This window comes from Bactrocera neohumeralis, chromosome 2 (assembly GCF_024586455.1).
Source record: "Bactrocera neohumeralis isolate Rockhampton chromosome 2, APGP_CSIRO_Bneo_wtdbg2-racon-allhic-juicebox.fasta_v2, whole genome shotgun sequence".
NCBI classification, from domain to species: Eukaryota; Metazoa; Arthropoda; class Insecta; order Diptera; family Tephritidae; genus Bactrocera; species Bactrocera neohumeralis.
The window spans coordinates 950,421-963,351 of NC_065919.1; the positions used below are offsets into that span (position 1 = coordinate 950,421).

Consider the following 12,931-nt stretch of genomic DNA (forward strand, 5'->3'; position numbering starts at 1 on the left):
GGGAACAACTCCAGAGAATCATTAAAATATTGCAAAAGTGTGTCGTAAACCGTTTTGGTTTCAAGAATACTTCATTCGCATAAGTTAAATCGTCCTGTAACTATACTAACGACGATAAGATCAAAACGCCACCATTAGAGAGGTGCAAAAAGCCCTTAATATCGTTTATAGCTCGGTTTAATAGATATAAAGTGTTTCGACCCTGCCTTCAGCAAAAGACCTCAATAAAATTTAACTTATAGCTCTCTTATTTCGCAATTTCGGCTCCCTTTGAGTTATTGCTACTAACGAATCCGGAATATTCTCCCTTAAACTAATGAATGCTATGTTTTTAAACACTCCTGGTCATAGTCGATGGAATTATATTTTCATCTATTCGAGGCCTCTCTGTTTATCAAGCAAGCTTAGACCTGCGTCTGAAATACATGTGAGAGTGAAAAGCTTTTGAGCATACATCCTGCTTGTAAGCATATGAAAGCCTTTACTGATAAGTAAAGTAGAGGATTTTAAAAAATTATCTAAAAAAATTGTGTATACTCTAAATTTTCCATAAATTCATTTTAGAGTAAAACTATCGGCAAGTAATAAAATCTATCATTTGAAATACCATTCTATTTGCGCTGAAAACTGTAATTGGTGGCTTCTTATTTATTTCAAATAAATTTCAAATAATTTACTTAAAGATTTTGTTGTTCATTTAATTAAGTTTAATATAATTTTAAAAAGATGAAATAGAAAAGCACTTTGGTTTTTATAAATTATAAATATTTTTTTTTTTTGTTTTTTTCTTTTTAGTTTTCTTCCTTTTTGTATATGCTCTATATAATGTTTCATGCTTTGGTTAGTCAATGGATAGGTGTTCGTTTTAATTTGCTGTTTATTTCTAAATTTTGGTGACTTTGGTTTCATATTTTTTTTAGTTTTACATTTTTTTTTTATTTTGTGAGCACATTTGAAGAAAAATTTTCAGTTTTGCACGAGTTTTATTTTTAAAATCCGGAAATTGAAATTTATTTGAAATTTCACGTGCAAACACAATGTAATGCAAAAAGAATTCCTATAGATGGCGCACATGTGCACTGTCGTATGATATCCGTTATGTGCGTTCTTCTTCTTGTTTTGGTGTTTAATGTCACTACTTTTGGCGCCATTAATTTGAGCATTCGTTGTGTGCTTATTGATTTGCCTAAGTTTACTGTTGTTGCTTTCCCTATATAACTGTAGCGTCTTTTGGTTCTTGTTGTTACCAATGCCTTTTGTGTTGTTGTAATTGAAGTTCTTGATTGCGCCATGAATTTGGTGTTGGTAGTTACATTCGCTTTCAGCACGATGTCTTGCCGGCAGTCGAAGTATCCAAACGTAGGTATGTTGTTTTTGTTATTGTTGTTAATTCTAGTTTTGTGTGAGTGTTCTTGCGCTAAAGCATTCAGCAATCTTTCATGATCGAAAGATTTAGAAGCATTTGCGGTGCACAATGCCAGGTCCGGATTCATCATATTCCTGCTTGGAGATCCACATCTGTTGGAAAGTGGACAAAGAAGCCAAGATAGAACCACCAATCCAGACGGAGTATTTTCTCTCAGGTGGTGCAATGATCTTTATCTTGATGGTAGATGGTGCGAGGGCAGTGATTTCCTTTTGCATACGATCAGCAATACCTGTAAAGATATAAAAAAAAATTCGAGTGAATAAATCGAAAACAGCGCAAACGCTTTATTCATTCATTCTGGCTCTTTTGTGGAAACAATCAAATTACCTGGATACATGGTGGTACCGCCAGACAAGACCGAGTTGGCATACAGATCCTTACGGATGTCGACATCGCACTTCATGATCGAATTGTAGACAGTTTCATGAATGCCACACGATTCCATGCCCAAAAATGAGGGCTGGAACAGCGCCTCTGGGCAACGGAAACGCTCATTACCAATGGTGATCACTTGACCATCAGGCAATTCATACGACTTCTCCAATGAGGTGGATGCAGCGGCAGTAGCCATTTCCTGCTCAAAGTCCAAAGCAACATAGCACAATTTCTCCTTAATATCCCTCACGATTTCACGTTCGGCAGTGGTGGTGAATGAGTAACCGCGCTCGGTGAGGATCTTCATCAAATAGTCGGTCAAATCGCGACCGGCCAAGTCAAGACGCAGAATAGCATGTGGCAAGGCGAAACCTTCATAGATGGGTACAGTGTGCGAAACGCCATCACCAGAGTCCAAAACGATACCGGTGGTACGACCGGAAGCATACAGGGAGAGCACAGCCTGAATGGCCACATACATGGCGGGCGAGTTGAATGTCTCGAACATGATTTGGGTCATCTTTTCACGATTGGCTTTGGGATTAAGGGGCGCTTCGGTCAATAATACTGGATGCTCTTCAGGTGCCACACGCAATTCATTGTAGAACGTATGATGCCAGATTTTCTCCATATCATCCCAATTTGTGATGATGCCATGCTCAATGGGATATTTCAATGTGAGTATACCTCTTTTGCTCTGCGCCTCATCGCCTACATAGGAATCTTTCTGACCCATACCCACCATCACACCCTGGTGGCGTGGCCGGCCAACAATCGAAGGGAATACGGCACGGGGCGCATCATCGCCGGCGAAGCCAGCCTTGCACATACCAGACCCGTTGTCAATAACCAGGGCACCCGCATCATCGTCACACATTTTGGCAGTTAGTTAAGTGAGTTCTGCAAATGAATTATGCAAATGATGACAACTTATCGCCTTAATAGTTTTTCACATGCATATTTTGTGATATTGACAGATATGCAATTTGTTCTTCTACTTCCGAATGCCTACAACTTTAATAATTTTGCACAGACTTATCCGAAATGCAATATATATACTGTATATACTATAGGAATGAAACGTAGTAAAACATTTCAATTGAAAATTTCACACGCTTTCGAATTTTAAATAAATGAAATAATTGTTTGTTTTTGATTTCGATCAAAAAAGTATGAGTTGGATAAAAAGTTGCCAGGTTTGATATTTTTCTTAGATTTTAAACAACGGTCGACAAGTTTATTCTGTTCCGCAAAAAATTTAGAATTTGGAAAATTTTGGTTAACGAAAAGTTGAGTTAAATATGTTTTCGCTTCATTTTCTATAATAAAAAGGCAAAAACGTTTTACAAATTCCATTATATATTTTTCAATAAATTATTGAATTAATCAAATATTCTAAATTTATTAAATGAAAATTTGTAGGGTTTCTTTTATCAAAAAAAATATAAATAATATTAGATATATCAGCTTTTTTATTTATTTTAGCGCATAAAACGGCTGCTATAATTAGCAAGCGCTGTTTATTGGCCCCTTTCACTTTCATTAATTCCCTAGATCCTTAATTCTCGGACACAAAAATACACTCGTGAAAGTACTTCGGTCGGTTGCTATTTCTACACGCCGATTGCGTAAGAATTCATTGCGTGTTGCAACAAGAATATAGCCACGCCCTTGTTCATTGCGTAATCACTAACAAACGGTGCGAGAGAATACTTAATTCAAGACTTATTTGAATAGAGCTCACGGATATTGAATATTCGAAATCAGCAATGGTGCAGAAGAGTTTTGTAAACGAGAATTTTACAAAGGCAGTGTAATCTAAGAACGTATGTCTGCAAGACGCCTGCAAAATTACGCGTGATATTCTACTACGAAAATACATACAGAAACTCTTTGAATATTGGTCTACAAAACCGAAACTGAAATTCATCTCACTTGTGAATAACTGTAACGAAATATAATGACACCTCAATGCTCGGGTACCACACTGGATTCACAATTTCGCTTTTTAAACAAAAAATATTTGAATTTAACACGACGATGTCGTGCTTAAATATCCTATGTAATATGATAACTGCAGAGAGTAAATTCTTTTTTGAAAACTTCACTCTTTTGACAAGTTCGGTTACAGGTAGTCATTCTGAAGATTTAAACTCTGTATTTGAACTTAATCACATATTTCGCACATGATCTCAGCTTTCACTGTTGGTATACAGAACTTTACTTTACTTCAGAAATGTCTCACAGTCACTTTCTTCCCTCTTCCTTTTTCACAAAAACAAATTATTTTGCATTGTTTATGCACTTCCTTCAAGGCTCTCTAATAAATTTGTTTCCTATTTTCGTGAAAATTATAAGGCTTTTGAATTCTCGAAGCACCGTATTACCTTGCGGCCAACAATCGAATGGAAATCGAACTTTATGTTATGTGTGAACTCGATTTTTTATAGAGTCTGCTCGTGTGGGTCCTCGTTGGCGCCCTAACCAAACAACAAATGGAATGACGATCCCAGCGCAGTGCCTTTATATCACCACTGCTGAGGTTGATTGCGAAAAAAATTGCATGGCAATTTAAGGCAAAAATTCTTGCATTCTTCTCGGCAACGGAATGGCTGGTAACGAAACGCAGCCACCATGACAAAAATTCTAAAATAATCAAAATGAATTAACCAACACACAGACACATTCATACAAAGGGTATATTAGCATAGCGCCCTGTTGATTTATTATGCCACAAACAACCAAACAAACTGCGAAATTTTCGGCCAAATGCAATTGTAATTAAATCGACGAAGGCCCAAGCTTGTGTTGGTGAGTTTATCGCAATGATTAGAGATGCTGAAAATCTTTGTACCAAATGTGTACTGGTGTTCGAAATAGTATGGTGCTTTGTAATGGTTCACCGCTCATTCCAAATAAGCCGTGTGAGTTTTTTAGGTGACCACAATTTCTTATCTTTGTAGTTCCCTGCAATCAGCTGTGGTTACTCATACGACATGAGACTTTTCACTTGCGCTAAATATGTGTAATGAGTTATTTGAGAGTCCTGAATTAGTTCTCTCCGGTGGACTACCTCTAGGCTCTCGAAATCTTTATCAACTGTTGCTAAACGAGAGGTGAGTGTATGGAGGACGCCCACGTCACATGTCAGACGGAGAGCGTGTGGAACTTTTGTTATCTAGCAGGACCTCATGAAAGCTCAGCGAGCATTGAAGAGTCGTATATACTCGAAAGGTCCTTTTGGTCACTCGTGAATTACTAGAGGTCTAGTAAGCTTTGTATATTCAATACGGTATATCTTAAAAGCTTTAAATTTGATGGGAAAGTGAGATTCCATGAATGAAGGGTCCATACAAAATCATACTATTTATTTGTTAAAACTAATATGAGGATACACACAAAGATATGAAATTTTCAAGGGGTTCAGTAGGGAATTAGAAACTTCTATAAAACCTAATTAAAAATGTGATTTATTTTTTTATAATTCAGTAAACAATAAACTTCTCTTCGTAAAAAAATTAAATAAAAATTAAATAAAATTTAAAAAATTAAATTAATTAATTAAAGGTCAAGGAAAATATAAATAAATTAAGAGAAATCGATGAGTCAATGACCATCAGTAAAAGTACCGTTTATGAAAGAATCAACCCTCCTTTGTATTTGTTGGAAGTGCGTGAGTATGCGTTACCACAACACAAATGCATGTACTTGTATATTGGGGACGTTTCCACTTTAGCTCGATAGGCAATCATCGACAGATATATCAACTGAGTAAGTGTAAACACGCTAATGGAAATGGAACTGCTTGCAGTCACTCAAGCATTCTCACTTGCTTAAATGCAAGCAAACTCAAAATACTTGGCGATTTTTCACCGAACCCCAAACACTTCCGACAGCATTCGTCTAATCGATAAGATCACCGGGCTATTAAAAAGCCGAAGAATCAAAACAACAGCAAAAGTATTCAGCGCAACAACGAATCTGTGGCTAATTAACGCAAGTAACAGTGCAACAGCAACAACAATAGCACTAATCACTAAGTCGGATGATGCACGGAGGAAGAGAGAGTGCACTCGAGGAAAATGCGATCAATGCAAATTCTAAACGCCGGCAGCGATTGCCTGCGCATTCTTGCGATTGTCGCTTGCCGGCGAGCGAGCGGCACTGTATGGCTTTTTAAATAGAAACGAACCGTAGAAGGACTGATGCCGCTGATGGGATCTCTCATGCTCACTCGAAATGAAGCATTTCGCCCGTTTGCTTACACTGCACTTGTTGTTGTTGTAAGTTTTGCTTGGCGTCTTTTACAAGCGTACAATAAGCACTTGTAGTTGGTGACAGCAATTAAGTGATCAGCCATCGTCGGCACAGCAACAACGCCAATAAATCAACATCAAGGTTGGCGGCCTCAACCACGCAATCTGCGTGCCACAGGCAACTAATTTACGTTTGCTAGCAACATTGGCTAAATAGGAAACACGCCACACGTACATTTTCGTATATATATATATATATATATGTATGTAAGGGATGGTTGTTGAAATTTACATAAATTTGGGCCAGGGAAATGTCGCGTCCATTTGTCTTCGACTACCTGCTGCTGCGGTGAGTAGCAAGAAGGACCTTTGCTATTGTTTCACTTACAATATTATTAAAACAACATGTGCGTGTGTGTGAGTGTTTGGCGCTTCGCACCGAGAACCAAAGTGGTATTTGAGTCATTCCATCTCAAATACTAACGACTAGAATACTAGTCTGAGGAATGCTCTAGTGACTGCCTCACTTCTGCTCGTGTCGTTTGAGTTGCAGAGCTTTTAAATAGCAATTGATTGGTTAATGCTTCAAGTATTTTTTTTCAGATTTTGCAGTGCCGTAAACTTTTTGTTTTGTTTTATTTATATTTTTTGCTATTCATTCTGCTGCTTTGTTGGCTCGTTTCAGGTTATTGCCATTTTAAGCAAAATATATACATAAATAAATCATACTTAAATTTAGATATTGTACGCTCAGAGCTTTTATCATTCCCATTGCGTCCTCAATTTTATTTGGTATAAAAAATTCATTCAGGCACTTTTAGCTGCCATTGGTTTACTTTTTTGCTTGGTCAATTTAAAAATATTCATCTACTTACTAACTTATTAATATAGATACTACCTACCAACTATTGGTTGGTATTTGCTTTTTTTCAGCTTGCCAGGAGGAGAATTTTAATTTAAATAAATTATTAAAAATTTATTAAATCGCGAGCCTCAAAATATATGCAATAGATTTTGTAAATCCTAAATTGATAAAACTTGGGATCAAAGCTGAAAGCATCCTCTATACAATGGTGTACAAAGGTCCATTGCGAACAAGTAAAGGGTCCACACAAATTTCGTCCTCCCTGTCTTTGCAGTGGTTGCTTTGTCTTGATTGTCTGAAGTTTACATTATATATTCACAACTATTATATTCACACATAAAGTATTAATTACTGTGGAATTACTGTGGTATTAGGGTGAGGTTAATGATTAGTACTATGAAGCTCAGATATTATTATTATTATCAGCATGCCAGCAACATGTTGCCAAGAAATGTGTACAGCCTGAAAGTATGCAATATAAGATTATAGTGTGGTGAATATAGACCTCTTTTCAAGCAGAGAACATAAAACATGTTTTATATTTTATATTATAAATGCGTCTTAGTTATTTCGAATATATTTCCTTAATCTTACATAATTAGCAATGAAAAATATATAAACAAAAAATAATATATGTATATATTCAGAAAAAAATTATATTGAAATTAAAATTAAAATGGCTTGCTCAAAATAAAAGGAATGATGAAAAAATATCCAAATAAAAGATTTTTTTTAAATACATAGATTTAAATAAGGAGATATTTCATGGCATCTCCTAGGTTCCATAATTCCACAAAATTTCAGAATTGAGCTACATGCTGCTTTATAGCCTTCGAAAGCATTTTAATATTTGTGGCAGCCTTATTAGCGACTTCCTTTTTTTATGTCTCGCCACAAATTTTCAATCGGGAGACTGGGCGAGCTATTGAAGCGCTCTTATGGCGTTATCAGCGAATACTTATTCCCGATTTTTGTTTAAGATAATAATCAGCTGATGACCACTCAATGTCTAGTTTTTTTTTTTTTGTTCTGCTGAAAATGAATTTTCTCGGGCTATGTGCTGCTTTTCCTTACTTTTGTTTAACCCTGTTGCTTCGTGAATCTAGTTATGTGAGGAGCAAGGGCTCTGCTTTTGATGCGTATTTAACAACATTTTGTATCACCGAAACTCGGTTCCCGATGATATTTTGTACCATATGTACCTTTTACCTTCTTCTCTAGAAATTAATTTCTGGAATAATTCAAACTGCTCAGCTGTGGATTGCTTTCTATGACCTACAAATTATATATCAGCCTATCTCATCCACAAGGGTTGAAAATGAGTTTTAGGCAACACTTATTTATGAAAATCGGGAATTATCGAGAACAGAAAAAAGTCAAGGGCAAAATATTCAAACAAATTAGATGAGAAAGGAACAAAAAATTTGATTGCAACAACACTTATATTATTTTGATAACAGCTGTATACTATATATTATATCTGCTTACGATTCAGAAAAGTTCTATATGCCTGCAAGCATCATGAAGTTTGCTAATTTTGCACCACCTTGAACATCTATTTTACTTATTAGTAGCGCTTTGTGAATTTATGAAATGTCTCTCGTTTTATTTTGTGCTTCAAACCACATTAGCAAATTGTTTGTGACCATTTTCCTAACTCAACTAAATCATACACTATGATTTGCACAATGATTTCATAATTTTCCCTCTCTCATATTAATAAATTCGCAGCATTTCTACGTGGCCTACTTCAGCACCTCTGTATACACACACATACTTACATGTGTACATATATTATAGGTATATTCTTTCGGCAGTGAAAGTAATGCGAATCTGTAGCCGCCTTAAGTGGGTCAAAAGAGTAGTCAGATTTGCCAAAACCTAACTCCAAAGATCACGCTAATTATATACTTTTTAATAAATATGTATGTATTTACTTTTTAAGTAACAAAAAGTTATTCGCTACGCTTTGCCCCTTACACAATTATCAGGTTCATGTAGACCTTAGTAAAGTTGTATACGTAGAAGTAGTAAGGGAAGGAGCAACAACACGAAACTGCCTAATCCGCACAGCCTCCCATGTATGCTTAACAGCCGGAAAGTGAGAAGTTGTAAGCATTGCTTGTATGCATGTGACCTAAATAAAAGTAATGGCAGCATCCAAACTATGTTCTTATGCATACCAACTGCCCTGGTAGTGCTACATATGTACTTATGTACAAGTATATGATCTCAAAGCATAACCAAGAAGATCCCTATTCACCGTGGTTCGCCCTTACTGCACAACTTCATACATCCACCACATATGTCAGATTGCCGAGATTTTGATGGACATTAGAAGAAATGCTTTCACTAAAATTTATGGGTGAGTATGTATTTATAAATGCGGATGTACGCCCTCACCGCTGGTGTTTACAGCGGAGTTTCAAAACGATATAGGTCAATGATGTCATCTGTCAAAATTCGACAGTTAGAATTTTTTTTGAGATTTGCAATACTGTTCAGATGTTAGACATACATTCTTTAAAGATTTCTGGCGGCAAGGATCTCTAGCGATCAAAATAGTAAAGTATAAAAAATTTCAAAAAAATACATGTTCAACTCTGACAATTGAGATCGCTACGGTATGCTTTGTATTGGTCGACATATGACAGGAATAAAATTATATAAATATAGCAATGGATGCGATGTAAAAATAATGGATCACATATCCCTACACACAAACCCAAAAGTAAAGAATTAAAATCAAAAAAGGCACATAACTTTTGTATTTTATGTTTTCTCATTTTTCGTTGGCTTTTACCTTATATATTTCATTTCGAGCGAAGAAAGTGGCATTTTTTCATGAAATACGGTAATAGCACCACCAACGCAGGCCTCAAAGCATACACAAAAGAATACAGCAGCTTAGTCAAAGGCTAATAAAGATGCAGCCAAGCCGAACTGCAGAACATCCAACAAATGAAGCCACACATGTAAAGCTTATATGTAACTGAGTTGAAAGTGTTTGTAACTGTTTTTTTTTTTCTTATAATTCCCTTGTATACATGCCCAACACCACAAGGCATACTCATTGGAATGGCCTACGTCTGTCTTGGGTCCCATGGTAACACTATAAATATCATAACAATGCCATGCTAATAAATTCAAGCGGTAAAAAGCGGAGAATCTCAGCAAAGAAAGCAAAACAGCAAGACAAACAGCCATTCAGCCAGCAAGAAAGAAAGAAAGAGTGAATGAAGAACAACAACATAACGCTGAGAATTTTTGTTGCTAACGACAACGATGACGCTGACAACGACGTGAGCAACTACGTCAACAAAGCAACAGCAATAACAAGTGTGCTAAACGAGTTGGCGTACGCATGCGTCAAAGCCAGTCACAACTCGACAGCGTCTCCGTCTCCGTCTCCGCCTCAATCTTCGTTTTCGTCATGGCGCGAACAGCGCTTTATTCTCACACACACATACCTCTCCACTCCACTGCCGCGTACACTTCTATGTCGGAAAAAGAAAGTGCAAGTGGACGGATGCTTAAGTATTCCGTTGTGGTAGACTTTTTAGAAACGAGCTTGAGACCACAACCGTTGACCTAGTTTCAGGCGCGCGAGCGCACAACCACGCACACCACCACATCTAAGCGTGTGTACACGTTCATCATTATATGCGTAGGTGTGTGTGTACTATGCATGTAAATAAGTGCGGTTGATAGCTGGTTTGTGCGCGCGTGTGCGCATGTGGCTATTGGCTATGTAAGCAGTTGGGGGCAAGTCATACAATCAGAATGTTTCATGATTCGATCTTTTGGACTTTTAATTTTCGTCGTCGCTCTTTCCGTTTCTCTTTCATTTTTTCTTGTGTCTTTTCATTTATTCTTTTTCAAAGGCTTACAATTTCCTCAGCTTTCTTGCATTGGCTTTCAATTGCAGTGTTATTGTTGTGATTTGAACTATCTGCTTCTTCTTCTTCTTTTCCTTCGTTGCCATCGCAGCGACTTACGTGACGGCTGGCTGTTGGCTGCGCGCTCGACATTTTGGTGAGCGGACTAGATGTGAAGACGTGATTCGGTTTGTTAAGAAAACTCACACACACACATTTACACAAATACATAGCCCTATTTTTATTTGCAAACGCCGGAGCTTGCGCTTGCTTCATCTGCTATTTTCGACTGAACATTTCTGTTGCTTTACTGTTTTACTTTGTATATTTATTTGATAGGCCTAAAAGAACACAAACACAAATTTCAATAATGACTTTCGAATTGTTTTTGTTTTTAATTTTTTTTTTCTTTTTTGCTTGGCTTTTGCTTTTTTCCTTTTTGTGCATTTCTCCTTACATGTACGCGTAACTGCTTCTCAAGTACTTCATCATTAACATTTTGCTGTACATATAGGCGTATGTATGTGAATAAACGATTTTGTGTGTTCGAAAGTTTGAGCCTATTCTCACAGTTATACACTTTCGAAATTCTCTGCCTGTATATTTTTTTAGTAAATATTTAGCAACTTTCCGTTAGAAACAAAAATATGAATAATTTTAAAAGTAAAACCAGTACATAAGGAAGGACTAAGTTGGGGTTCAACCGAACACTTTTGAGCTTGCAAGATTCAAAGCCAAGGACATACCTTAAGATGTAAAACGTCAACCATACTCCATATAACTCACCGACTTCTTCTTCTTTACTGGCGTAGACACCGCTTACGCGATTATAGCCGAGTTAACAACAGCGCTCCAGTCATTTCTTCTTTTAGCTACGTGGCGCCAATTGGATATTCCAAGCGAAGCCAGGTCCTTCTCCACTTAGTCCTTCCAATGGTGGAGGTCTTCCTCTTCCTCTGCTTCCCCCGGCGGGTACTGCGTCGAATACTTTCAGAGCTGGAGTGTTTCGGTCCATTCTGACAACATGTCCTAGCCAGCGTAGCCGCTGTCTTTTAATTGGCTGAACTATGTCGATGTCGTCGTATATCTCGTACAGCTCATCGATCCATCGAATGCGATATTCGCCGTGGCCAACGCGCAAAGGACCATAAATCTTTCGCAGAACTTTTCTCTCGAAAACTCACAACGTCGACTCATCAGTTGTTGACATCGTCCAAGCCTCTGCACCATATAGCAGGACGGGGATTATGAGCGACTTATAGAGTTTGGCTTTTGTTCGTCGAGAGAGGACTTTACTTTTCAATTGCCTACTTAGTCCGAAGTAGCACCTGTTGGCAAGAGTTATCCTGCGTTGGATTTCCAGGCTGACATTGTTGGTGGTGTTAATACTGGTTCCTAAATAGACGTAATTATTTACATCTTCAAAGTTATGACTGTCAACAGTGACGTGAGAGCCAAGTCGCGAGTGCGACGACTGTTTGTTTGATGACAGGAGATATTTCGTCTTGCCCTCGTTCACTGCCAGACCCATTTGCTTTGTTTCCTTGTCCAGTCTGGAGAAAGCAGATCTAATGCCAGCAGCTTGGTTTCGTTAAGGTACCTCACATGCAATCACCAATATGCAGTAAAGGCAGCCGGTAGTTCGAAAAACCTCATAATAGTTATAGGGGTGTTAGGTGAAGTTATCGTCCAATTTTATCTATTTTAGGCACAAAGATACATTGTTATGAGTAAACCACGAGTCAAGCTATTGGGTGCTATCAATGAAACTGTTTGGTATATAATGATTTGCAAGTATTTTCTTGGCGGGTTTGTGATGCCATCTGCTCTGCAAATGGACAGTATGCCAAAAATGTTTCTGTGACCGGGAACCCCAATTATGGGCAAGTGCAGTTGATGATCTTCCGATGAGCATAGGCCTTTCTACAATTGTTGACTATGCCGGAATTAATCTGATAAGGTGAGCAATGCTATATGGCCATCTATCTACTTGTATATGGTGGCTTTCAGTGTCCTCCCGTAATCATTCATTAGAAGAACGTTGACGGATTGACTGTAGCCTTGTACATATTAATCTGAATACACCTAATTATCTCAGATATCTTGCTGCTCTGTTATTGCCACATCG

At 37.4% G+C, this 12,931-nt stretch overlaps 1 protein-coding gene across 1 annotated transcript; it reads right to left on the reverse strand.

Annotated features, from left to right (window-relative positions):
- Nucleotides 1–633: 633 nt before the first annotated feature.
- On the reverse strand, nucleotides 634–4,309 carry LOC126767874 (actin, indirect flight muscle). The gene is made up of 3 exons (XM_050485574.1): nucleotides 4,192–4,309; nucleotides 1,757–2,704; nucleotides 634–1,658 (listed from the first exon to the last, which is right to left on the reverse strand). The coding sequence occupies exons 2-3, from the start codon at nucleotides 2,679–2,681 to the stop codon at nucleotides 1,453–1,455; spliced, it is 1,131 nt and encodes a 376-aa protein (XP_050341531.1). The 5' UTR covers nucleotides 2,682–2,704; nucleotides 4,192–4,309; the 3' UTR covers nucleotides 634–1,452.
- Nucleotides 4,310–12,931: the final 8,622 nt, after the last annotated feature.